Source organism: Anomaloglossus baeobatrachus, chromosome 4, assembly GCF_048569485.1.
Source record: "Anomaloglossus baeobatrachus isolate aAnoBae1 chromosome 4, aAnoBae1.hap1, whole genome shotgun sequence".
In the NCBI taxonomy this organism is placed as follows: Eukaryota; Metazoa; Chordata; class Amphibia; order Anura; family Aromobatidae; genus Anomaloglossus; species Anomaloglossus baeobatrachus.
The window spans coordinates 642471575-642499565 of NC_134356.1; the positions used below are offsets into that span (position 1 = coordinate 642471575).

The 27991-nt window shown below is 51.1% G+C and overlaps 1 protein-coding gene across 1 annotated transcript in view; it reads right to left on the reverse strand.

Annotated features, from left to right (window-relative positions):
- BNIP3L (BCL2 interacting protein 3 like) overlaps nucleotides 1-22393 on the reverse strand; it is a 39746-nt gene extending 17353 nt beyond the window's left edge. The window contains exons 1-5 of the mRNA XM_075346459.1: nucleotides 22283-22393; nucleotides 15130-15304; nucleotides 12963-13029; nucleotides 3445-3548; nucleotides 1059-1208 (exon numbers count right to left, since the gene is read on the reverse strand). Of these exons, the coding sequence (XP_075202574.1) occupies nucleotides 1059-1208; nucleotides 3445-3548; nucleotides 12963-13029; nucleotides 15130-15304; nucleotides 22283-22322 (536 nt within the window). The 5' untranslated portion in view covers nucleotides 22323-22393. The remainder of the gene's footprint in view (nucleotides 1-1058; nucleotides 1209-3444; nucleotides 3549-12962; nucleotides 13030-15129; nucleotides 15305-22282) is intronic.
- Nucleotides 22394-27991: the final 5598 nt, after the last annotated feature.

Consider the following 27991-nt stretch of genomic DNA (forward strand, 5'->3'; position numbering starts at 1 on the left):
ATCAGAGCGCAGGTACTACCCATAGCTACAAGAGAGACCATCAGAGCGCAGGTACTAACCATAGCTATAAGAGAGACCATCAGAGTGCAGGTACTAACCATAGCTACAAGAGAGACCATCAGAGCGCAGGTACTACCCATAGCTATAAGAGACCATCAGAGCGCAGGTACTACCCATAGCTATAAGAGACCATCAGAGCGCAGGTACTACCCATAGCTATAAGAGACCATCAGAGTGCAGGTACTACCCATAGCTATAAGAGACCATCAGAGCGCAGGTACTACCCATAGCTATAAGAGACCATCAGAGTGCAGGTACTACCCATAGCTATAAGAGACCATCAGAGCGCAGGTACTAACCATAGGAGACCATCAGAGCGCAGGTACTAACCATAGCTATAAGAGACCATCAGAGCGCAGGTACTACCCATAGCTATAAGAGAGACCATCAGAGTGCAGGTACTAACCATAGCTATAAGAGACCATCAGAGAGCAGGTACTACCCATAGCTATAAGAGACCATCAGAGCGCAGGTACTACCTATAGCTATAAGAGAGACCATCAGAGCGCAGGTACTACCCATAGCTATAAGAGACCATCAGAGCGCAGGTACTACCCATAGCTATAAGAGAGACCATCAGAGTGCAGGTACTAACCATAGCTATAAGAGAGACCATCAGAGAGCAGGTACTACCCATAGCTATAAGAGACCATCAGAGCGCAGGTACTACCCATAGCTACAAGAGAAACCATCAGAGCGCAGGTACTAACCACAGCTATAAGAGAGACCATCAGAGTGCAGGTACTAACCATAGCTACAAGAGAGACCATCAGAGTGCAGGTACTACCCATAGCTATAAGAGACCATCAGAGCGCAGGTACTACCCATAGCTATAAGAGACCATCAGAGCGCAGGTACTAACCACATCCACAGGAGAAACCATGAGCATGCCAGAAGTAACTACACCCATAGGAGAGCCCATCAGAGCACTAACACTGTGTATGCAGTAGTCAATCCGTAAATCATACATTAAGAACCGTTCTGAGGATCAGACATACCCGAGTCCCAGGGCCAGGACGTGGGAGATGAAGAGAGAAGGGATGAAAACTTTCAGGAATTCTGCAGAGAATATTCCGCCTTTCTTCATGGCTCCCGTCTTTCTCATACTCAGAGACACAGACCTCTTGGGGTGGCGGAAATGAAACTCCCTGGTAATAAAAATAAAACACCAAAGAGGTTACGATTACAAAGGACGAGGATAATGGCGGTAACGGACAACCTATCACACCACAGCCGGGATCTGCTGCTCTATAGGTAAAGTGTGGTCTCCTATAAACGTCCTTCTGTGAATGGTGGACCGTTGAAGATCAATGGTGGAGAATGAGGCTTCTCTGTTGCCGCTTTAAGATTTCTTATAGTAGGGTACAAGTTTGGATTTAGCGCATTTCTGATCATTGCCGATGCATAAAGATGGGACCAGCAGGGACCGGTTACACACCAAAGTGGGAGCATCAGCTTGTGATTTTATTTCACCCACTTGTCAACTCCTTTATACCAAAACTATATTGAAAAGTACCAGGCAATTCTCTTTTATGGGGCCCTAAGGAAACACTCGGACTATGGCTTGGTCCATTCACAGAACACAAATGAGATGAGACTATACCTTAAAGTGTCATGTACATTACAGTTCAAAAGTTTAGGGTCACTTAGAAATTCCCTTAAGCACATATTTTTTCAATGACACTAACATTAAATTAAACAGAAATCCCCTCTATACATTGTTAATGCGGTAAATGACTATTCTCGCTGCAAACGTCTGGTTTTTAATGCAATATCTACATAGGTGTATAGAGGTCCATTTCCAACAACCACCACTCCGGTGTTCTAATGGTACATTGTGTTTACTAACTGTGTTAGAAGGCTAATGGATGTTTAGAAATTGCTTGAAAACCCTTGTGTAAGTATATTAGCACAGCTGAAAACAGTTTTGCTGATTAGAGAAGCTATAAAACTGACCTTCCTTTGAGCTAGTTGAAAATCTGGAGCGTTACATTTCTTGGTTCCATTAAACTCTCAAAATGGCCAGAAAAAGAGAACTTTCATGTGAAACTCGACAATCTATTCTTATTCTTAGAAATGAAGGATATTCCATGCGAGAAATTGCCAAGAAACTGAAGATTTCCTCCTACAACGGTGTGTACTACTCCCTTCAGAGGAGAGCACAAACAGGCTGTAACCAGAGTAGAAAGAGAAGTGGGAGGCCGCGCTGCACAACTGAGCAACAAGACAAGTACATTAGAGTCTCTAGTGTGAGAAATCGACGCCTCACAGGTCCTCAACTGGCAGCTTCATTAAATAGTACCCACAAAACGCCAGTGTCAACGTCTACAGTGAAGAGGTGACTCCGGGATGCCGGCCTTCAGGGCAGAGTGGCAAAGACAAAGCCATATCTGAGACTGGCTAATAAAAGGAAAAGATTAATATGGGCAAAAGAACACAGACATTGGACAGAGGAAGATTGGAAAAAAGTGTTATGGACAGACAAATCGAAGTTTGAGGTGTTTGGATTACACAAAAGAACATTTGTGACACGCAGAACTACCGTTAAAGATGCTGGAAGACTGCCTGACGCCATCTGTCAAGCATGGTGGAGGTAATGTGATGGTCTGGGGTTGTTTGGTGCTGGTAAAGTGGGTGATTTGTACAAGGTAAAAGGGATTTTGAATAAGGAAGGCTATCACTCCATTTTGTAACGCCATACCCTGTGGACAGCGCTTGATTGGAGCCAATTTCATCCTACAACAGGACAATAACCCAAAGCACATCTCCAAATTATGCATGATCTATTTAGGGAAGAAGCCGGCAGCAGCTATTCTATCTGTAATGGAGTGGCCAGCCCAGTCACCAGACCTCAACCCTATAGAGCTGTTGTGGGAGCAGCTTGATCGTATGGTACCAAAAAGTGCCCATCAAGCCAATACAACGTGTGGGAGGGAGGAAGCACGGGGGGAAATATCTCCAGATTACCTCCGCAAATTAACAGCTAGAACGCCAAAGCTCTGCAAAGCTGGAATTGCTGCAAAGGAGCATTCTGTGCCGAAAGCAAAGTGTGAAGAGAAAATTTATTATTTCAAGTAAAAATCATTATTTCTAACCTCGTCACTGTCCGGACGATATTCTCTATTCATTATGCAACTCACTTGATAAATAAAAGTAGGATTTTTTATGAAAAAGACAAAATTGTCTGGGCGACCCCAAACTTTTGAACTGTAGTGTACATGGCAGTGCTCATATTGTGGCACATGTGGTCCCTTTATTTCGTGCCCTGTGTGTCACCGCACAAAGCTACCCTTAATATCTCCATAGTACAGCACCAGATGTAGACGTACGGGCGGTCCAGCACCACCCTATCTGTGCACCGCAGTGCGACTCCACGCGGCTTACTTTGGGGGGATGTTTTCGGGTCTACTCGACCAGTCGGATACCCAGTCTGCACTCTTCTTTAATACTTCTTCTTCTTTCTCGGCGTCTCCATCCTCTTCTTCGGACTGAAAGAAAAAAAAAAGGCGTCCGTGATTAGAGTCAGGCACATAGTAATGTGGGGATTATTATTCTCTATGATGATCGGATAAATGACGGCAATCTGCAAAGTCCTGAGAGCTAAGAAAGCCGTCTCATCCAGAGAAGTGGATTACTGGCTAATACGTGCCAGCTGACACGGCCCAACACGTCCTCCATACTATTACGTCCTATGTCGGGGAAGGGTTAAAGAAATACTTCCAGATCCCCTGAAAAGTCCATCTAACTAAATTCCTGTACTTCCCATGAAGCTCTGGATCTTTTCTTATGAAATTAATGTTGTCTTGTTCCGCTGTTCTTTCTCATGGAAATTTATGGCAAAAAAAAATAAATTTCAGCTGGGCTTTACCAGTTAGGACATGGCAAAAAAATCTCAGCTGGGCTTTACCAGTTAGGACATGGACATCAGCAGATTATATAAGGACACGGAACCGAAAAGTGGACACACAACGTCCAGCAGTCAACTCAGCTATAGATTTCCAGGAACAAAAAGAGATGATTGGCACAAAATAAAATAATAAAACAGATACTCCTTTATTTCGTGGAAAATTTAAGTATAAAAACAGACGTGTCGATAAGTCGCATTTAGGAAGAAAGTGATTAGTGTTGCATGTAAATCTGTGAGATATCAGAATGAAGGGAGCGAAGGGAATTTTGTTTACTTACCGTAAATTCCTTTTCTTCTAGCTCCAATTGGGAGACCCAGACAATTGGGTGTATAGCTACTGCCTCCGGAGGCCACACAAAGTATTAAACTTAAAAGTGTAAAGCCCCTCCCCTTCTGCCTATACACCCCCCGTGGGATCACGGGCTCCTCAGTTTTAGTGCAAAAGCAAGAAGGAGGAAAGCCAATAACTGGTTTAAAAACAAATTCAATCCGAAGAAACATCGGAGAACTGAAACCATTCAACATGAACAACATGTGTACCCGAAAAAACAAAAATCCCTAAGAAAACAGGGCGGGTGCTGGGTCTCCCAATTGGAGCTAGAAGAAAAGGAATTTACGGTAAGTAAACAAAATTCCCTTCTTCTTTGTCGCTCCTAATTGGGAGACCCAGACAATTGGGACGTCCAAAAGCAGTCCCTGGGTGGGTAAGATAACACCTCGTGATAGGACCGTAAAACAGCCCTTTCCTACAGGTGGGCAACTGCCGCCTGAAGGACTTGTCTACCTAGGCTGGCGTCTGCCGAAGCGTAGGTATGCACCTGATAATGTTTGGTAAAAGTGTGCAGACTCGACCAGGTAGCCGCCTGGCACACCTGCTGAGCCGTAGCCTGGTGCCGTAATGCCCAGGACGCACCCACGGCTCTGGTAGAATGGGCCTTCAGCCCTGAGGGAACCGGAAGCCCAGCAGAACGGTAGGCTTCAAGAATTGGTTCCTTGATCCACCGAGCTAAGGTGGATTTGGAAGCTTGCGACCCTTTACGCTGACCAGCGACAAGGACAAAGAGTGCATCCGAGCGGCGCAGGGGCGCCGTGCGGGAAATGTAGATTCTGAGTGCTCTCACCAGATCCAACAAATGCAAATCCTTTTCACATTGATGAACTGGATGAGGACACAAAGAAGGTAAGGAGATATCCTGATTGAGATGAAAGGGGGATACCACCTTAGGGAGAAACTCCGGAATCGGGCGCAGAACCACCTTGTCCTGGTGAATCACCAGGAAGGGAGATTTGCATGACAGCGCTGCTAGCTCGGACACTCTCCGAAGAGACGTGACCGCTACTAGAAAAGTCACTTTCTGTGAAAGGCGAGAAAGGGAAACATCCCTCATAGGCTCGAAAGGCGGCTTCTGGAGAGCAATTAGAACCCTGTTCAGATCCCAGGGCTCTAACGGCCGCTTGTAAGGAGGGACGATATGACAAACCCCTTGCAGGAACGTGCGTACCTGAGGAAGTCGTGCTAGGCGCTTCTGAAAAAATACAGATAGCGCTGAGACTTGTCCTTTAAGGGAGCCGAGCGACAAACCTTTTTCCAAACCGGATTGCAGGAAGGAAAGAAAAGTAGGCAATGCAAATGGCCAGGGAGAAACTCCCTGAGCAGAGCACCAAGATAAGAATATCTTCCACGTCCTGTGGTAGATCTTGGCGGAGGTTGGTTTTCTAGCCTGTCTCATGGTGGCAATGACCTCTTGAGATAATCCTGAATACGCTAGGATCCAGGACTCAATGGCCACACAGTCAGGTTCAGGGCCGCAGAATTCCGATGGAAAAACGGCCCTTGAGACAGCAAGTCTGGTCGGTCTGGTAGCGCCCACGGTTGGCCTACTGTGAGGTGCCACAGATCCGGATACCACGACCTCCTCGGCCAGTCTGGAGCGACGAGGATGGCGCGGCGGCAGTCGGACCTGATCTTGCGCAGCACTCTGGGCAACAGTGCCAGAGGTGGGAACACATAAGGTAGCCGGAACTGCGACCAATCTTGAACTAAGGCGTCCGCCGCCAGAGCTCGGTGATCGTGAGACCGCGCCATGAAAGCTGGGACCTTGTTGTTGTGCCGGGACGCCATTAGGTCGACGTCCGGCATCCCCCAGCGGCGACAGATCTCCTGAAACACGTCCGGGTGAAGAGACCATTCCCCTGCGTCCATACCCTGGCGACTGAGAAAGTCTGCTTCCCAGTTGTCCACGCCTGGGATGTGAACTGCGGATATGGTGGATGCCGTGTCTTCCACCCACGTCAGAATCCGCCGGACTTCCTGGAAGGCTTGCCGACTGCGTGTTCCTCCTTGGTGGTTGATGTATGCCACCGCTGTGGAGTTGTCCGACTGAATTCGGATCTGCTTGCCTTCCAGCCACTGCTGGAAGGCTTGTAGGGCAAGATACACTGCTCCGATTTCCAGAACATTGATCTGAAGGGTGGACTCTTGCTGAGTCCACGTACCTTGAGCCCTGTGGTGGAGAAAAACTGCTCCCCACCCTGATAGACTCGCGTCTGTCGTGACCACCGCCCAGGATGGGGGTAGGAAGGACTTTCCTTTTGACAATGAGGTGGAAGAAGCCACCACCGAAGAGATTCCTTGGCCGCCTGAGAAAGGGAGACGTTCCTGTCGAGGGACGTCGACTTCCCGTCCCATTGGCGGAGAATGTTCCATTGTAGTGGACGCAGATGAAACTGCGCGAAAGGGACTGCCTCCATTGCTGCTACCATCTTCCCTAGGAAGTGCATGAGGCGCCTCAAGGGGTGTGACTGGCCTTGAAGGAGAGATTGCACCCCTGTCTGTAGTGAACGCTGTTTGTCCAGCGGAAGCTTCACTATCGCTGAGAGAGTATGAAACTCCATGCCAAGATATGTTAGCGATTGGGTCGGGGTCAGATTTGACTTGGAAAAGTTGATGATCCACCCGAAACTCTGGAGAGTCTCCAGCGCAACGTTCAGGCTGTGTTGGCATGCCTCTTGAGAGGGAGCCTTGACAAGCAGATCGTCTAAGTAAGGGATCACAGAGTGTCCCTGAGAGTGCAGGACTGCTACTACTGCTGCCATGACCTTGGTGAAGACCCGTGGGGCTGTCGCCAGACCGAAAGGCAGAGCTACGAACTGAAGGTGTTCGTCTCCTATAACGAAGCGTAGAAAACGCTGATGCTCTGGAGCAATCGGCACGTGGAGATAAGCATCCTTGATGTCTATTGATGCTAGGATATCTCCTTGAGACATTGCGGCGATGACGGAGCGGAGTGATTCCATCCGGAACCGTCTGGTTTTCACGTACTTGTTGAGAAGTTTTAGGTCCAGAACGGGACGGAAAGACCCGTCCTTTTTTGGTACCACAAACAAATTGGAGTAAAAACCGTGACCTTGCTCCTGAAGAGGAACAGGGATCACCACTCCTTCTGCCTTTAGAGTGCACACCGCCTGCAGAAGAGCATCGGCTCGGTCGGGAGGCGGAGACGTTCTGAAGAATCGAGTTGGAGGACGAGAACTGAACTCTATCCTGTACCCGTGGGACAGAATGTCTCTCACCCAACGGTCTTGGACCTGTGGCAGCCAAATGTCGCCAAAGCGGGAGAGCCTGCCACCGACCGAGGATGCGGAGAGAGGAGGCCGAAAGTCATGAGGAAGCCGCCTTGGTAGCGGGTCTTCCGGCTGTCTTTTTTGGGCGTGACTGAGCCCGCCAAGAATCTGAGCTCCTCTGATCCTTTTGAGTCCTTTTGGACGAGGAGAATTGGGACCTGCCCGAGCCCCGAAAGGACCGAAACCCCGACTGTCCCCTCCTCTGTTGGGGTTTGTTTTGTCTGGGCTGAGGTAAGGATGAATCCTTACCCTTGGACTGTTTAATGATTTCATCCAAACGCTCACCAAACAGTCGATCACCAGAAAATGGCAGACTGGTTAAGCACTTTTTGGAAGCAGAATCTGCCTTCCATTCCCTTAACCACAAGGCTCTGCGTAAAACCACGGAGTTGGCGGACGCCACTGCCGTACGGCTCGTAGAGACCAGGACGGCATTAATCGCGTAAGACGCAAATGCAGACATTTGAGAGGTTAAGGATGCCACCTGCGGAACAGATGTACGTGTGACCGTGTCAATCTGTGTAAGACCAGCTGAAATAGCTTGGAGTGCCCATACGGCTGCGAATGCTGGAGCAAACGACGCGCCGATAGCTTCATAGATGGATTTCAACCAGAGCTCCATCTGTCTGTCAGTGGCATCTTTAAGTGCAGCCCCATCCTCCACTGCAACTATGGATCTAGCCGCAAGCCTGGAGATTGGAGGATCCACTTTGGGACACTGGGTCCAGCCTTTGACCACGTCAGGGGGAAAGGGATAACGTGTATCTTTAAGCCGTTTGGAGAAACGCTTATCTGGATAAGCGTGGTGTTTCTGGACTGCCTCTCTAAAGTCAGAGTGGTCCAGAAAAGTACTTAATTTACGCTTGGGATACCTGAAATGGAATTTCTCCTGCTGTGAAGCTGACTCCTCCGCTGGAGGAGCTGGGGGAGAAATATCCAACATTCTATTGATGGACGCTATAAGATCATTCACTATGGCGTCACCATCTGCTGGTGTATCCAAATTGAGAGCGGTCTCAGGATCCGAATCCTGATCAGCTACCTCCGCCTCATCACACAGAGAATCCTCCTGCTGGGACCCTGACCAGTGAGATGAAGTCGAGGGCCGCTCATAGCGAGCTCGCTTAGGCTGTCTGGGACTGTCGTCCGTGTCAGAGCCGTCACCCTGGGATGCAAGAGACACCCCCGGATCCCGGAGCTGTTCCAACTGAGGGGGACCAGGGAGCAGTGATTCAACAGTGCCCATGGTCTGAGTTACTGGTCTAGACTGCAAAGTTTCTAGAATTTTAGTCATAGTCACAGACAATCTATCAGCAAAAACTGCAAACTCTGTCCCCGTCACCTGGACAGCATTCACAGGTGGTTCTCCCTGGGTCACCTCTAGCAGAGGCCCCGGCCGAGCAAGTGCCACAGGGGCCGAGCACTGCACACAATGGGGGTCAGTGGAACCTGCCGGTAGAGTAGCCTCACATGCGGTACAAGCAGCATAGAAAGCCTGTGCCTTGGCACCCTTGCTTTTTGCGGACGACATGCTGTTGTCTCCTCTGAGCAATCTAGGAGGGTATATAGCCAAGAATCACCAGCGACCGTACAGTGCAATGTATAGCATGCAAGCATAAAAATACAAATGTACACTTCGGCACTAGTGGGGTCAGCACCCGAGGTGCCGCTTACCGCCCGCTCAAAAGCGGGTGTGTGGTTGCCAGAATCCCGTGTCTGGGTCTCCCAGAACTTGTCTCCCCTCTCCAGCTCAGACTGGAATGGCTGCCGGCGTTCTGTGAAGAGGGGCGGACCGTGGGCGTGCCTCAGACAAAGTGCGGGAAACTGGCGTCCCACTGTGCCCAATGTGAGGGCTGGAGTATGTAAAGTAGACTCCAGCCCTCGGCGCTGACATTCTGTACAGCGTCCCGCCCTTCCCCTGACTGGCAGGCCTGGGGGCGGGAACGAAGCGAAACTAGGCCGCAAAAGCCGGGGACTCGAGTAATAAGCGCGGCCGTCATATATGCACGGCCAGCGCGGAAGTCCCCGGCGCACCACAAGTCCCAGCCGCGCCGCAGTGTAAAACTGACAGCAGCGGCCGGCGCGGCAGTTCCCAATACACTGACTCAGCAAGCTGTAGTTAGTATGGCACAAGCGCGCAGCGCTGTTGTCCCCGGCGCACTAACACACCCAGCAATGCTGCAGTGTGTCTGCGCGCGGTCTGTATGGGGACACAGAGTACCTTGATGTAGCAGGGCCCTGTCCCTGACGATACTCAGCTCCATATCGAGCAGATTCCCCAGGGGCTGTGGATGGAGCACGGTCTCAGAGCCTGGAGACCGGTAAAATCCCACTTCACCCAGAGCCCTAAGGGGGATGGGGAAAGATGCAGCATGTGGGCTCCAGCCTCCGTACCCGCAATGGGTACCTCAACCTTGACAAACACCGCCGACAAAAGTGGGGTGAGAAGGGAGCATGCTGGGGGCCCTAGTATGGGCCCTCTTTTCTTCCATCCGACATAGTCAGCAGCTGCTGCTGACTAAACAGTGGAGCTATGCGTGGATGTCTGACCTCCTTCGCACAAAGCATGAAAACTGAGGAGCCCGTGATCCCACGGGGGGTGTATAGGCAGAAGGGGAGGGGCTTTACACTTTTAAGTGTAATACTTTGTGTGGCCTCCGGAGGCAGTAGCTATACACCCAATTGTCTGGGTCTCCCAATTAGGAGCGACAAAGAAAAAGACATTTTCTCCTAGAATTGCTAATTGGGCCGACCCTGTGCACCATTACCACGAGTCAGACGTCATCGCAATGTATTTAGTCCCTGGGAGCCCGGAGGTGAGCGAGTGTCACCCAGCAGGTTCTTCCACACTCCGCAAATATTTGGATGCACCCATGTAATTAGTGCTTTCCAGCATCGCTGCGATGACTGTACTTTATGGGTTATGAATGGGCTTAGACGTGGGAATTCATTATCAGATCTCTCACCGCTGGTCTGAATACAAACGTATAAACTCACCTCTATGAGCTACATACACGCCGGTCAGCCATAACAAAGCACCAACAGGAGAAGGGGAGGGCTGTGTGGTGACGATGGCGCTTGTCAGGGGGTGTGATAGATTATTCAGAAAAGGAACAGTCAGTTACTGAGGTATCGGAGGAGTGAAAAATAGAGAAGATCTCATATCTTGGAGCTGCGGGCCGCGCGGGACGCTCCGAGTGCATGGCGGGGCGCTCCGAGTGCATGGCGGGCCGCGCGGGGCGCTCCGAGTGCATGGCGGGCCGCGCGGGGCGCTCCGAGTGCATGGCGGGCCGCGCGGGGCGCTCCGAGTGCATGGCGGGCCGCTCCGAGTGCATGGCGGGCCGCGCGGGGCGCTCCGAGTGCATGGCGGGCCGCGCGGGGCGCTCCGAGTGCATGGCGGGCCGTGCGGGGCGCTCCGAGTGCATGGCGGGCCGTGCGGGGTGTACCCGGGTGTATAGCATGCTTCATGGAGTGTTCCAGGTGCATGGCGGACCGTATGGGGTGTCCAGGGAACATGGCTGTGTAGTCGCAGACCAGTCAGAGACCCCTGTCTGCCGCACTTACACTGCCCATCAGTGCTGTTAATCATTAGTGGGATGTGAGGGAAACAAGTCTGACCCATGGAGGCCACACTGACAAACATCCCATGACCTTGTGGAGTCCTGGCCTTCATGGTCAGAATTGACAGGAGGTGTTGAAGTTATGGCTATTACTGTTATGGTCCTCGTCCTCCACCCCTCACAGGGACGCTGTGTGATCACAATATCGGCCCCTCTAGCTCCTACAGGGGCTCTGAGCCCACCCAGTTATGTCGGGATACCCTCCCCCCATGTCGATGGGCAGATTTGGCTCTCAGGACTTTCCTGTGACAGGTCAGCAATGGCGGCCGTCCCGTGAGCGGATGGCAGTGACGTCGGACACTTCTGACCTAGTTCACCGGATGCAGAAAATCAGGTTAAACATCTGCAATTAGAAATGTGAGCAGCAGATCTGCAAATAGTGATATCATGCAATAATTAAACAACAGTTATAATTAAAGCCATAAAGTGACAACTCTATTAACCCCCCACCCCCCCCCCCCGCCGTCCTGACAGCGTTCTCCCATTAAGCTTTTACTATATTCTGGGGTCTTCATTAGGCCCCCTGGTGCGTGGAGGCTGCGGTCGGTAGTGACAGCGGCATCTGAGGGTGTTAAATTAGTGGACAACCCCTTCTAAAATACTATAGTGTGCAGTGCAGACAAGAACTCTGTGGCCCCGCAGGACACCGGTTCTATATTACATACAGGCCAGCAGTAATGATCGGCCAGTACAGACAAAAATTTGGTGTCCCCACAGGGTGCTAGGTCTACATGTGCTGGATGTGGGCAATGATGAGCATAGGCGCTGCTCCTTAGGGCATGAGGTGGACATGTACAGTACAGACCAAAAGTTTGGACACACCTTCTCATCTCTAGAACAACTATTAAGAGGAGACTTTGTGCAGCAGGTCTTCATGGTAAAATAGCTGCTAGGAAACCACTGCTAAGGACAGGTAACAAGCAGAAGAGACTTGTTTGGGCTAAAGAACACAAGGAATGGACATTAGACCAGTGGAAATCTATGCTTTGGTCTGATGAGTCCAAATTTGAGATCTTTGGATCCAACCACCGTGTCTTTGTAGAAAAGGTGAATGGATGGACTCTACATGGCTGGTTCCCACCGTGAAGCATGGAGGAGGAGGTGTGATGCTGTGGGGGTGCTTTGCTGGTGACACTGTTGGGGATTTATTCAAAATTGAAGGCATACAGAACCAGCATGGCTACCACAGCATCTTGCAGCGGCGTGCAATTCCATCCGGTTTGCGTTTAGTTGGACCATCATTTATTTTTCAACAGGACATTGACCCCAAACACATCTCCAGGCTGTGTAAAGGCTACTTGACTAAGAAGGAGAGTGATGGGGTGCTACGCCAGATGACCTGGCCTCCACAGTCACCAGACCTCAACCCAATCGAGATGGTTTGGGGTGAGCTGGACCGCAGAGTGAAGGCAAAAGGGCCAACAAGTGCTAAGCATCTCTGGGAACTCCTTCAAGACTGTTGGAAAACCATTTCCGGTGACTACCTCTTGAAGCTCATCAAGAGAATGCCAAGAGTGTGCAAAGCAGTAATGAAAGCAAAAGGTGGCTACTTTGAAGAACCCAGAATATAAGACACATTTTCAGTTGTTTCACACTTTTTTGTTAAGTATTTCATTCCACATGTTTTATTTCATAGTTTTGATGTCTTCAATGTGAATCTACAATTTTTAGAGTCATGAAAATAAAGAAAACTCTTTGAATGAGGTGTGTCCAAACTTTTGGTCTGTACTGTATACTGGAAGGATCCTTACCTGGAAGCTGTCTTTACTTGTGTGCATCTCCACATCAAAGGTGATCTGCCCTTCTTCAGGCGAGGGGCTGCGGGCGAGAGGGAGACAGAAACATACAGTAAGTCATCACATCCCAGAACCTGGGGGTATTAGGTGGGACGGGGGGGAAAAGGAAAGGTGACACACGGGCGCCGAGAGATGGAAATATCTGAAGTAATGGAGCTGTGTGGCTGTGTAAGACGGGGGCTCACGTGACTCTCGGGAGCACCGCACACCCAGATCCGCTGGGGGCCCTGTGCTCCCTATAACCTCAATGGGGAGCCAATTACATAACAAAATATACAAAAAAATAAGGGAATACAATAAAACATGAAAAACACAGATTGAGGAAAAAGTCACAGCACAACACCCCTCCATCCTCACCCGAGACCAGGCAGCAATAACTTGAAAACTTTGGACACCCCCTTTAAGGCTGTAAATATGACACGTGCGCAAAAAAATGATAAAGGAAAAAAATGTCGGGGTGTTTAGGACTGAACCCTCCATTTGTTAAGGGGTTAACGATCTAGGGAGCTACGAAAATTGTCCAATAGTACCCCCCTCAAGTTATAGTAGGACCCTAAGAAAACAGGTAAAATAGACAAGGGCGCCCCTTCCCTCCTCCAGTATAGATAGGGGGCTTCCCTAATAAAACAAACAAGTGAACCCCGATAGATGGGGGGCCCTACCTTAATAAAACAAGTGTGGATAATTTCAGAAGGACCCCACCTACCCCAAATATTAAAGGGGGTGTTACCTAAAAAAAGGGACAGAATGTCCATAAGTTAACTCCTAAGTATAAATAGGGGGCTTCTGTAATAAAGCATTAGATAAGTGCCCCCCCCCCCCCCCCATGTAAAGATGAGGGTCTCCACTAATAGGAGAAGGGTAAAAGATAAGCGAACACCCAAGTATAACTGGGGGGGCTTTCCCAACAAGACATAGAAATGTAAATGAGGGTCTTACCTAATGATACAGGGGTAGAACATTTCATAAGTAACCGCCCCTCCCTCCAGAGTATTGATGGGGGTCTTTCCCAATAAGACAGTGGTAGAATATTCTGTAAGTAACTCCCCCAAATATAGATGAGGGGTCTTTCCTAATGATACAGGGTTAGAACCTTTTGTAAGGACCCCCCTAGCATAGATGATGGGTCTTTCGAAAATGAACAGGGTAGAAACTTTTATAAGTAACCCCCCCAGTACATATGAGGTCTTTCCTCATGGAAAGGGGTAAAATTAATCCATAAGTATGCCTGAATCCCTCCCAAGTATAGATTAGGGTCTTTCCTAAATAAGCAAGGGGTAAAATATTCCTTAAGTAACTCCCAAGTGTAGATGGGGTCTTTCCCAATGAGACAGGGGTAGAACATTTTGTAAGTACCCCTCCCCCACCTCCAAGTATACATAGGGCCTTTCCTAAATAAACAGTCTACAATGTTTCATAAGTGTCCCCCCCCCCAGTATAAATGGGGGTCCTTCCCAATAAGACAAAGTTAGAATATTTTATAAGTGAACCCCAAAGTACTGATGGGGGTCTTTCCCAATAACACAGGGGTAGAATATTCTGTATGTAACTCCTCACAAGTGTAGATGGGACCTTTCCTAATGATGCAGGGATAGAACATTTTGTTAGGACCCCCCCCCCCCCCGGTATAGATGAGGGTCTTTGCTAATGATGCAGGGGTAGAACATTTTGTAAGGACCCCCCTAGCATAGATGAGGGGTCTTTCCTAATGATACAGGGGTAGAACATTTTGTAAGGAATCCCCCTAGTATAGATGAGGGGTCTTTCCTAATGATACAGGGGTAGAACGTTTTGTAAGGACCCCCCTAGTATAGATGAGGGGGTCTTTCCTAATGGTACAAGGGTAGAACATTTTGTAAGGACCCCCCTAGTATAGATGAGGGGTCTTTCCTAATGATACAGGGGTAGAACATTTTGTAAGGAATCCCCCTAGTATAAATGAGGGGTCTTTCCTAATGATACAGGGGTAGAACATTTTGTAAGGACCCCCCCTAGTATAGATGGGGGTCTTTCCTAATGATAAAGGGTAGAACATTTTGTAAGTACCCCCTTAGTACAGATGAGGGTCTTTCCTGATTCGGCAGTGTTGGGGGTGTGATGAGGGCGGGTGCGGACCTCTCACCTCTCGCACTGGGAGCTGCTCCGGGAGCTGCTCTGTCCGGACTCGTGCTGGGCGTCCAGCAGGATCTTCTCCATGTCGCCGTTGTGGATGGAGGATGAGGAGGGCACGTGCTCCAGGCCGCCGGTCCTGTTGCTGTCCATGTTGTTCCCGTTCATCTGAAGTTCCACCCAGGAACCTGTGAGGAGACACGGACTCGTCTGGCCGGCCAGGATGGGAGCGGCGAGCGTCTTATCAGGCAGAGCAGAGGACGGGCCGGGGCCACAGATAAACCTCCTGAGCGGCTGCTGCCGGATTATGTGACATCCGAGCCCAGCGACACGTCTGGTACCAGCCCCGGCCCGGCCTCACGTGTGACAATGGGATGACAAGGAAGCCGGCAATTAGTTACATCATGTAGTGAGCGTGCAGCCACCGGCATTAACCCTTTACTGAGGCTGATGTAACCTCGGCATCATGGGAATAGTATGCACAGCACACGAGGACAACGTCAGCCACCCGGGCAGCACCCAACTTTCCTGCACTCCGGAGCGGCCAAGCCGGACACTGTACGACCACGGGGAGCCCCCGGCATTACTCTACGGAGATAAGGACTACCAGGGTGCAAAACAGAGGAAAAGGAGAGTTCACTGAAGTGTCTTCTGCCGGAAGGAAAAAGAGGCAATGTGAACATGGCCCGAGACCATCTGCCATTGTGTGAGGGACGGGGGTCACACATTTACTGTATGCTGTCCCTATAGCACTACAGCGGGAAAATAAGAAAAGCTCTAAAGACCCCGACCCAGTGGTCTCCATCCTGAGTACCTCCAGCTAGTGTGACGCTACAACCCCCAAATTCCATGTATTGGACATTGTAGTTTCCCAAGAGCCAGAGAGAACGGCCCCAAGGGGACAACACTTTAGGGTCCATCCACATGGGAGAGCCCCGGGAGAGCCCGTCCCCCGCACAACGCGTGCCCCGGGAGAGCCCGTCCCCCGCACAACGCGTGCCCCGGGAGAGCCCGTCCCCCGCACAACGCGCGCCCCGGGAGAGCCCGTCCCCCGCACAACGCGCGCCCCGGGAGAGCCCGTCCCCCACACAACGCGCCCCGGGAGAGCCCGCCCCCCACACAACGCGCCCCGGGAGAGCCCGCCCCCCACACAACGCGCCCCGGGAGAGCCCGCCCCCCACACAACGCGCCCCGGGAGAGCCCGCCCCCCCACACAACGCGCCCCGGGAGAGCCCGCCCCCCACACAACGCGCCCCGGGAGAGCCCGCCCCCCACACAACGCGCCCCGGGAGAGCCCGCCCCCCACACAACGCGCCCCGGGAGAGCCCGTCCCCCACACAGCGGCGGCACTAACATCTACTATGATGGTTGTCAGCGAGTCCCCAACTAGTCGCCCTCCGTGTCGGGCTGCCATTTAGCACCATGAGGTTCTCCTCACTCGGTCCTATAGCACTTTACCTTCTTACTCAAATACATGTCTTTTGGTAATTAGGTTTCACTACAAACACTGCACCATTTGCCTCCTGCAACCTCAGTGCTGCACTGTTCGTTGCAGGCTGCAGAAGGAGTTAACAGAGAATCCATCAGGGAGCTCATTCTGAAAATGTCTAATGCCTTGATCTTTTTTCCCCCGAGCTCCTTTTAGCTAATTAGGACCACGGACAGCATCATAGGTTGGATGTGCAAGAAAACAAAGAGCCGGTAAAAGCAAAACGGGGCAGAATGATTTAGGAAACCAAATTGCCAATATGATATTTATCTCAAAATACATGCATTTAAGTAAAAAAAAAAAGCCTACAAAGGTGGACAATTCCTTTAAGGAGTAACACTAAAGATGGCTACTATGGTGCCTTATACTGTTACAGGGGTTGTCTCATGTACTATAGTGAATGAAACTGCAAAAACAAGCAACTTTGCTATTTACTTCCTATTGAAAATCGCCTCCTCAGCAAGGAGTGCAGCGCTTACAAGTTGTTTACTATACAGCCAGAGAGCGCTGCTCAAGCTGCCGGCAACACTGGATCCAATCAGCTTCAGTCCCCGACTGTCTCTGTAGAAGGGGAAAGAGCACAATTCGGACCAGTGGAGAGGCTATCGATCATCGGGAGCACACCGCTCCCTGACAAGTGGAAGCGGAGAGGCAGAGGAGCGGTGCACTCCTGAAGAAAGAAGACAAGCACATCACCATAAAGCACATTGGAGAATCCGAAAATACTGGTGCAACGTGCTGGAAAATGTGGGACACCCACCGACCTGATCATAGACGGGCCATCAGTCACCACCGGCGGCGGTATCCCACCTGCAGATGTAGATTTGTGCCATTTTTTGGCTTTCAATTGCCTATCCATCCCTGTGTGACTGGTGCATTATAGGTGTAAGGGTCCTGGGTGAACTCGGACCACCATGATATATATATTTATAGATAGTCTCCGATTAATCCGATTTGTAATGACAATTCATACATTTGGTGCTGCAAATGCTTCCGAATGGCTGCAGTCAGCCCCCTCCCTCCCCTACCGAAGCCACGGGGGTCTCTCCTTCACTTCAATCTATGCAGAAGCCATTTGCACATAATCTGTCCCGCTGTTCCCTTTAAGTCTCTGTCCTGAAATACTCCCAGACAGCCATTCCTCCGCTGTGTGAGAGGCGGGGGCGAGCGGCCTGCGGAGACCCCGGGGTGTGGGCAGCACAGCTCCGACATTGTGCAGTTCTGCACGCACGCCGGCGTCTCTGCCACATTCACCCCACAGATCCCGATAATCCTCTCCTCAGACGCCGTTTATACGCAGAGGATCCTCAGTGGAGAGATGCGAGGGCATCTCCGTCAGACACAATGGAGAGCAATGACTGACAGGCTCAGCGCTGACCTGCGGCGAGTGCAGCCGACCACGCAGCCCGCGGCATCACCATGAAAGCCATAATAAGAGGGGAAGTGCGGGGACGAGAAACCTGAATACTGCCTGCATAGGGCGGCAGGACTCAATGCCAAGCAGCTGCCGCAAAAGCACTGACAATTTTGAGGTGCAAAAATAGACTCATGTTCCTCCACCAAATACCCAACTACATATTTATGGGTGGCAGCTACAATTGTCCAAAATAACTTTTGCTGAAGGATTAAGATTTCCCTTCACTAGAACTAAGAGGCAGACCCCTTAATAACCCCCAGAGCAGTATCCCCCTCCCCCAACTGTTCCCCTGCCATTCACCAAACCCAGACTCATCCATCAGACGCCAGATAGAGCAGTGTGATCCATCCCTGGACAGAACACGCTTCCTCCAGAGGCCAGTGGTTGCGGCTTTACACCGCTCCATCCGACGCTCGGCATTGTGCTTGGTGATGTACGGCTCGGCATTGTGCTCGGTGATGTACGGCTCGGCATTGTGCTCGGTGATGTACGGCTCGGCATTGTGCTCGGTGATGTACGGCTCGGCAATGTGCTCGGTGATGTACGGCTCGGCAATGTGCTCGGTGATGTACGGCTCGGCAATGTGCTCGGTGATGTACGGCTCGGCAATGTGCTCGGTGATGTACGGCTCGGCAATGTGCTCGGTGATGTACGGCTCGGCAATGTGCTCGGTGATGTACGGCTCGGCAATGTGCTCGGTGATGTACGGCTCGGCAATGTGCTCGGTGATGTACGGCTCGGCATTGTGCTCGGTGATGTACGGCTCGGCATTGTGCTCGGTGATGTACGGCTCGGCATTGTGCTCGGTGATGTACGGCTCGGCATTGTGCTCGGTGATGTACGGCTCGGCATTGTGCTCGGTGATGTACGGCTCGGCATTGTGCTCGGTGATGTACGGCTCGGCATTGTGCTCGGTGATGTACGGCTCGGCATTGTGCTCGGTGATGTACGGCTCGGCATTGTGCTCGGTGATGTACGGCTCGGCATTGTGCTCGGTGATGTACGGCTCGGCATTGTGCTCGGTGATGTACGGCTCGGCATTGTGCTCGGTGATGTACGGCTCGGCATTGTGCTCGGTGATGTACGGCTCGGCATTGTGCTCGGTGATGTACGGCTCGGCATTGTGCTCGGTGATGTACGGCTCGGCATTGTGCTCGGTGATGTACGGCTCGGCATTGTGCTCGGTGATGTACGGCTCGGCATTGTGCTCGGTGATGTACGGCTCGGCATTGTGCTCGGTGATGTACGGCTCGGCATTGTGCTCGGTGATGTACGGCTCGGCATTGTGCTCGGTGATGTACGGCTCGGCATTGTGCTCGGTGATGTACGGCTCGGCATTGTGCTCGGTGATGTACGGCTCGGCATTGTGCTCGGTGATGTACGGCTCGGCATTGTGCTCGGTGATGTACGGCTCGGCATTGTGCTCGGTGATGTACGGCTCGGCATTGTGCTCGGTGATGTACGGCTCGGCATTGTGCTCGGTGATGTACGGCTCGGCATTGTGCTTGGTGATGTACGGCTCAGCAATGTGCTCGGTGATGTACGGCTCAGCAATGTGCTCGGTGATGTACGGCTCAGCATTGTGCTTGGTGATGTACGGCTCAGCAATGTGCTCGGTGATGTACGGCTCAGCATTGTGCTTGGTGATGTACGGATCGGCACTGTGCTCGGTGATGTACGGCTCGGCATTGTGCTCGGTGATGTACGGCTGCAGCTGCTCGGCCATGAAGCTCCCGGCGGGGGCAGTGTTTGTGCTGATGTCACCAGAGGAAATCTGGACTCTGCAGTTCTGGGGTCAGCAGAGCGGTGGGGACTTTTCTGCCCTCTGCTCCTCAGCACTTGCCCCCCTTCCCCAGCGTTACGGGGTCTCTACTTTGAGGCTGAGTTGCTGCGCTTCTTTCCACTTTTCACTAATATCACTCACATGTGATGGGGGAAGAATCTGGAGGAAGAAATGTCAGGAACGGACGTGTTACCCCGGTGGCTCCTATTACAGGATGCACTGGTATCAGTGAGCTCTGCACCAGCGGCCGGTCAGTCCCAGTAACGGGAGACGTCATGTGGGGGCCGGATGTTATATACATTAACACAAGGAATAAGACGCGAGTCCCGCTCCTTTGCCCAGAGCTCGGCAGCTGCTGCCATGTGACAGGTTATGTAACGTCACACATTCCTGTACATCTGATCACTGATCGGTCACATGACCGGCATTCACCACAGTGAGGCGCTCTGCTGGCATTTACTGGAATGAATTCAAAGAAAAGTAGAAGTGTCAGTAATCCCGGGGCCACACAGGGACGGATCTGGGGGTGCCGGGGGCACAGTGTCTACAAATTGGGTGGGTGCGGGGGCTGCAGTGTCTCCCTATCGGGGGTGTGTGCAGGGGCCGCAGTGTCTCCCCATTGGGGGGGGGGTGCAGGGGCCACAGTGTCTCCCCATTGGGGGGGGTGCAGGGGCCGCAGTGTCTCCCCATTGGGGGGGTCCAGGGGCTGCAGTGTCTCCCTATCGGGGGTGTGTGCAGGGGCCACAGTGTCTCCCCATTGGGGGGGGGTGCAGGGGCCACAGTGTCTCCCCATTGGGGGGGGTGCAGGGGCCACAGTGTCTCCCCATTGGGGGGGTGCAGGGGCCGCAGTGTCTCCCCATTGGGGGGGGTGCAGGGGCCACAGTGTCTCCCCATTGGGGGGGTGCAGGGGCCGCAGTGTCTCCCCATTGGGGGGGTGCAGGGGCCGCAGTGTCTCCCGATTGGGGGGGGTGCAGGGGCCGCAGTGTCTCCCCATTGGGGGGGTGCAGGGGCCACAGTGTCTCCCCATTGAAGAGGGTAGTGTGTAGGGGCCGCAGTGTCTCCCCATTGAAGAGGGTAGTGTGTAGGGGCCGCAGTGTCTCCCCATTGAAGAGGGTAGTGTGTAGGGGCCGCAGTGTCTCCCCATTGAAGAGGGTAGTGTGTAGGGGCCGCAGTGTCTCCCCATTGGGGGGGGGGGGTGCAGGGGCCGCAGTGTCTCCCCATTGAAGAGGGTAGTGTGTAGGGGCCGCAGTGTCTCCCCATTGAAGAGGGTAGTGTGTAGGGGCCGCAGTGTCTCCCCATTGGGGGGGGTGCAGGGGCCACAGTGTCTCCCCATTGAAGGGGGTATGTGCAGGGGCCGCAGTGTCTCCCCATTGAAGGGGGTATGTGCAGGGGCCGCAGTGTCTCCCCATTGAAGGGGGTAGTGTGCAGGGGCCGCAGTGTCTCCCTATTGGGGGGGGTGCAGGGGCCGCAGTGTCTCCCCATTAAAGGGGGTATGTGCAGGGGCCGCAGTGTCTCCCCATTGAAGAGGGTAGTGTGTAGGGGCCGCAGTGTCTCCCCATTGGGGGGGGTGCAGGGGCCACAGTGTCTCCCCATTGAAGGGGGTATGTGCAGGGGCCGCAGTGTCTCCCCATTGAAGGGGGTATGTGCAGGGGCCGCAGTGTCTCCCCATTGAAGGGGGTAGTGTGCAGGGGCCGCAGTGTCTCCCTATTGGGGGGGGTGCAGGGGCCGCAGTGTCTCCCCATTAAAGGGGGTATGTGCAGGGGCCGCAGTGTCTCCCCATTGAAGGGGGTATGTGCAGGGGCCGCAGTGTCTCCCCATTGAAGGGGGTATGTGCAGGGGCCGCAGTGTCTCCCCATTGAAGGGGGTATGTGCAGGGGCCGCAGTGTCTCCCCATTGAAGGGGGTAGTGTGCAGGGGCCGCAGTGTCTCCCTATTGGGGGGGGGTGCAGGGGCCACAGTGTCTCCCCATTAAAGGGGGTATGTGCAGGGGCCGCAGTGTCTCCCCATTGAAGGGGGTATGTGCAGGGGCCGCAGTGTCTCCCCATTGGGGAGGGGGTCAGTGTCAATAGCTCTGCACTATTGATGAGATGTATAGTCCATACAGGTTAGTCCGGGCTCTGCAGCCTGCGTCCCTCTAAATGGAGAGTACTACACCTCCCAGCAGGCGGCCAGGTCGCAGAATATGGAGATGTCACATGACCCAGCGCTCAGACAATAACAATGGTGAGACAGCCCCGCCTACTAACACACGCCCCTGATATGCGATTGGCCGAAAAGGAACATTCTGTTCTGAAGCCGCGCCCACAAGCCATTGTGCTCGCTCGTGATTGGCCGCTCTTGATGTTTGTCTCACAGCCTTGTCCCCGTCTCTATCGCACGGAGAGGCCGAGCGGGGACTGAATATCTATTTCCGCCTGAATCCCCCCGCAGTGAATGCCGCGGCGAACCCCGGGGGAGCCGTGAACGGAGCCCACTCACCGTGCAGCGCGGGATCCTCCCCGTTGTTGTTGTCGGACATGACGGCGGCAGCTTCAGTCTGGAAGGGAGACGGCGCCGCACTGCGTAGCCACGCCCTATCTGACGTCACCCCGCATCATCACCTGAGGAAAGGGGGCGGGGGCTAAACGATCACATGACTAAAGACAACTATTAACTCTTAGTTGTCGTAGGCGTGACGTGGCATCCGACGGCCGCTGTCTGGTCACGTGATGCGGCCTGTAACGGTTTCTCTTGTTTTTCAAAAAGACCTCTTGTTTTAAATCTTTGTTGCTCCTGGCAACCGGCCAACATTCTATTTTGTTTAACCCCTTATTGCCAGTTCGGGTTTTTTTTGCTCTTTTTTTTTTTTTTACGCCTAAAGTTTTCACCGCTGCCTTGTTTCCTGCAGTCAATAAAAGCGCCCATTTCCGCTGCGTTTTTACTATTTTTTTTTTTGCAGCGTATTATACGTCTGCTTTGTGTACTGAACATGCGGAATGCAATTTTTTTTTTTTTTAACGGCATTTTTTTTTCACTTTCCCATTCATTTCTATGGGTGAAAGAATTGACATGCTGCAGATTACCTGAAACGCTCCCAAATTCCATCAGAAAACAAACAAAAGGATGGAGATTTCGGGAATCTCATGGCTTCGGCCCATGCTGTGATAAGCAGCTTTTAATTTGTATTAAAAAAAAAAAAAACCTGCTACATGTGAACATGGCCTAATGACTCCATAGACACCTGTGCACCAATGACACGTATCAACGACAATCTGCAGCCCCGGGGCCCTCACATGGACCGGTGTACATATCCCGGCTTCAGAGGCTCAATGTGAGTGAAGCAAACCGCGCGTGAGATTTCCAGGGGCTGCGGTAACGCCGGCTGGAAAAAATCATGCCATCATACAACAGTCATAACACAGAGAAAGGGCAACCAGTCTGGAGAAACAACGCCCTGCGACTAGTCAAAGCCTTAAAGGGAACCTGTCACCAGATTTAGTGACTATAAACTGCAGCCACAACCAACAAACTCTTATATAAATCATTCCAGAATACTGTATATAAGAGCCCAGGTCGCTGTGTATAATGTAAAAAAAACACCTTTATTATACTCACCTAGGGGCGGTCTGGTCCAGCATCTCCTCTCTGTTGCGATCTCTGTCCTTCTTCTGAGGCCCGTGTTCGTGACGCATCCAACTTAATGCACAGTAGCCGGCATTGCGGTCCTGCGCAGGTGCACTTTGACCAGCCCCTCCAGTGATGTATGTGCCTTCAGTGACTCCTGTAATGTATATAGAGCAGTCCCAGTGTCTCCTATGTGCTGTGTGTGCCTCCACTGTCTCCTATGTGTTGTGTGTGCCTCCAGCGTCTCCTATGTGTTGTGTGTGCCTCCAGCGTCTCCTATGTGTTGTGCGTGCCTCCAGTGTCTCCTATGTGTTGTGCGTGCCTCCAGCGTCTCCTATGTGTTGTGCGTGCTTTCAGCGTCTCCTATGTGTTGTGCGTGCTTCCAGCGTCTCCTATGTGTTGTGCGTGCCTCCAGCGTCTCCTATGTGTTGTGCGTGCCTCCAGCGTCTCCTATGTGTTGTGCGTGCCTCCAGCGTCTCCTATGTGTTGTGCGTGCCTCCAGTGTCTCCTATGTGTTGTGCGTGCCTCCAGTGTCTCCTATGTGTTGTGCGTGCCTCCAGCGTCTATGTGTTGTGCGTGCCTCCAGCGTCTCCTATGTGTTGTGCATGCCTCCAGCGTCTCCTATGTGTTGTGCGTGCCTCCAGCGTCTCCTATGTGTTGTGCGTGCCTCCAGCGTCTCCTATGTGTTGTGCGTGCCTCCAGCGTCTCCTATGTGTTGTGCGTGCCTCCAGCGTCTCCTATGTGTTGTGCGTGCCTCCAGCGTCTCCTATGTGTTGTGTGTGCCTCCAGCGTCTGCTATGTGTTGTGCGTGCCTCCAGCGTCTCCTATGTGTTGTGCGTGCCTCCAGCGTCTCCTATGTGTTGTGCGTGCCTCCAGCGTCTCCTATGTGTTGTGCGTGCCTCCAGCGTCTCCTATGTGTTGTGCGTGCCTCCAGCGTCTCCTATGTGTTGTGCGTGCCTCCAGCGTCTCCTATGTGTTGTGCGTGCCTCCAGCGTCTCCTATGTGTTGTGCGTGCCTCCAGCGTCTCCTATGTGTTGTGCGTGCCTCCAGCGTCTCCTATGTGTTGTGCGTGCCTCCAGTGTCTCCTATGTGTTGTGTGTGCCTCCAGCGTCTCCTATGTGTTGTGTGTGCCTCCAGCGTCTCCTATGTGTTGTGTGTGCCTCCAGCGTCTCCTATGTGTTGTGCGTGCCTCCAGTGTCTCCTATGTGTTGTGCGTGCCTCCAGCGTCTCCTATGTGTTGTGCGTGCCTCCAGCGTCTCCTATGTGTTGTGTGTGCCTCCGGCGTCTCCTATGTGTTGTGTGTGCCTCCGGTGTCTCCTATGTGTTGTGTGTGCCTCCGGCGTCTCCTATGTGTTGTGTGTGGCTCCGGCGTCTCCTATGTGTTGTGCGTGCCTCCGGCGTCTCCTATGTGTTGTGCGTGCCTCCAGCGTCTCCTATGTGTTGTGCGTGCCTCCAGCGTCTCCTATGTGTTGTGTGTGCCTCCAGCGTCTCCTATGTGTTGTGTGTGCCTCCAGCGTATCCTATGTGTTGTGTGTGGCTCCAGCGTCTCCTATGTGTTGTGCGTGCCTCCGGCGTCTCCTATGTGTTGTGTGTGGCTCCAGCGTCTCCTATGTGTTGTGCGTGCCTCCAGCGTCTCCTATGTGTTGTGCGTGCCTCCAGCGTCTCCTATGTGTTGTGCGTGCCTCCAGCGTCTCCTATGTGTTGTGTGTGCCTCCAGCGTATCCTATGTGTTGTGCGTGCCTCCAGCGTCTCCTATGTGTTGTGCGTGCCTCCAGCGTCTCCTATGTGTTGTGCGTGCCTCCAGCGTCTCCTATGTGTTGTGCGTGCCTCCAGCGTCTCCTATGTGTTGTGTGTGCCTCCAGCGTATCCTATGTGTTGTGTGTGGCTCCAGCGTCTCCTATGTGTTGTGCGTGCCTCCGGCGTCTCCTATGTGTTGTGTGTGGCTCCAGCGTCTCCTATGTGTTGTGCGTGCCTCCAGCGTCTCCTATGTGTTGTGCGTGCCTCCAGCGTCTCCTATGTGTTGTGCGTGCCTCCAGCGTCTCCTATGTGTTGTGTGTGCCTCCAGCGTATCCTATGTGTTGTGTGTGCCTCCAGCGTCTCCTATGTGATGTATATGATTTAGCAAATATTATTATCACAAAGAGTTGACTGCGCTTCAGATCGAGACAGAAAAGCAGTTGTGAGAAGAAACATGATTAGTATCATCCAACATCACAGCCGCACCAAAGAGAAGCCGCTTCGGCCGCCACAGTAGGGGTGAGTTGTTTGACCAAATATAGCCGGGTAATTTTCACATTGAAAACTTTGTGCGGCCCCCGAAGGTTGGTAGAAATTTCCAAATGGCCCCCGGCTGAAAAAAGGTTCCCCACCCCTGGATTAGATACATGGCTCAGTAAACTGCATCACACAGGTTGGGATTAGATACAGGGCTCAGCAGACTATCACACAGGATCAGGATGGGATTAGATACAGGGCTCAGCAGCTATCACACAGGATGGGATTAGGTACAAAGTTTAGTGGACTGTATCATACAGCATGGGATTAGATACAGGGCTCAGCAGGCTATCACACAGGACGGAGTTAGATACAGGGCTCAGTGGACTGTATTACACTGGAAGGGATTAGATACAGGGCTCAGCAGACTATCACACAGGATGAAATTAGATACAAGTCTCAGTGGACTGTATCATACAGCATGGGATTAGATACAGGGCTCAGCAGACTATCACACAGGATGGGATTAGATACAGGGCTCAGCAGACTATCACACATGATCAGGATGGGATTACATACAGGGCTCAGCAGATTATCACAGGATGGGATTAGATACAAAGTTTAGTGGACTGTATCATACACCATGGGATTAAATACAGGGCTCAGCAGACTATCACACAGGATGGGATTAGATACTGTGGTTTAGTGGACTGTATCACACATGATGGGATTAGATACAGGGCTCAGCAAACTATCACACGGGATGGGATTAGATACAGGGCTCAGTTGGCTGTATCGCACAGGATGGATTAGATACAGGGCTGAGGAATGAGGCGTTACACTGACAAAGCAGAGCTGATTGAGTGTTCAGAGCAGCGGGATGATTTCTCTGCTGTGCGTTGTACACAGTGGTGGGGTGCGCAGGTCATGCAGCTGAACATTGTACTACTAATCCCGGGAGGAACGTCATAGCTTGTGAAGGGGTTAAACACTGTAAACAGAAGAAGAAAAAAAAATGGAAAACACCACACAATCAAAAGCTCGCCCCACCAAAAATAAGCCCTCACACAGCTCCACTGATCAAAAAATGAAAACATTAAAAGTCTAAAAAAATAAATGTCTCTGCAGCCGCAATCACATCCCGTGTCCAGTGCAACATGAAGCATTTGGTGAAAGGTCCTCTGTAAAAAAAAGATTTTGCAATTCTTACATTGGCCACATTTTTGTTTTTATTTTGGTAGACCAACTTCCAGTAGTTTCAGAAAATCCCCATGTACATTAACTGCAAAGGACTGACTCAGGCCCTGTTATTGAAGCTTCTAATGAGCGTGTGCAATGGTCATTGTGAAGGGTTAGAGAACCGGGGTCAGCTGTGATATCCCCTATTGTGATTGGTGGATCATGTGTTACCAATACCAGTCATTATAATCCTGCCTGTAATCACAAAAACTGCTGAAGTCTCCCTGAAAGGATAGCAAATGTTAAGTATACATGTAAAATGGTCCCAGGTGCCTGTGTGAAAAGATGAAGATGACTAATTTTGTTTTTATAAATTGAGAAATAAAAAGCAATTGGCAATTTAATAAAAAAAAAAAAAATCTGGTCTTAAACCATAACTTGCTCCATATCTGGCAGATGATGGCTGTTAAACACAGGTCCTGGCTGTGTCTAACAGTCATAGCTGAAGTAAAGCTCCATCCGCGACTCTCAACATATTAAATGCCACTGTGTATCTCAGACAGTGGCTTTAACAGTGCATCAGCATGGGGGCACATCATTCGATATGTCAAACCACGAAGCGGGTTTGTTAAAAACCTCCAAACCTGCAATCATGGAGCTTCATTGAAACCCAGCCTGTGACCGACTTTCTAAAGGAGACCTTGATTTTTACTATCTTACATCCAGCAATACTGTGACATTGCAGGTTCATGTCAGCTAAGGACACTAAATATATAATAAAAATAAAAAATGGGAAATAAAAAGAATTGAAAATAAAAAAAAAAAAAAATATATATATATATATATATATATATATATATTTTTTTTAATTTTCATTTTTTTATTTCCTATTTTTTTATCATCATTATTATTATTATATATTAGTGCCCTTATCTGACTTGAACCTGCAATGTCACAGTATTGCTTAATTTTAATATCTTTTTTTTTTAATCAGGGAAAAGGGGTGATATGAATTTATTTTTATATATATTTATATATATATATATATACACACATATATATATTTATATATATATACACGTGTGTGTGTATATATGTATATATACATGTATATATATATATATATATATGTGTATATATGTATATATATGTATATATATAAATATATATATACATATATGTATATAAATA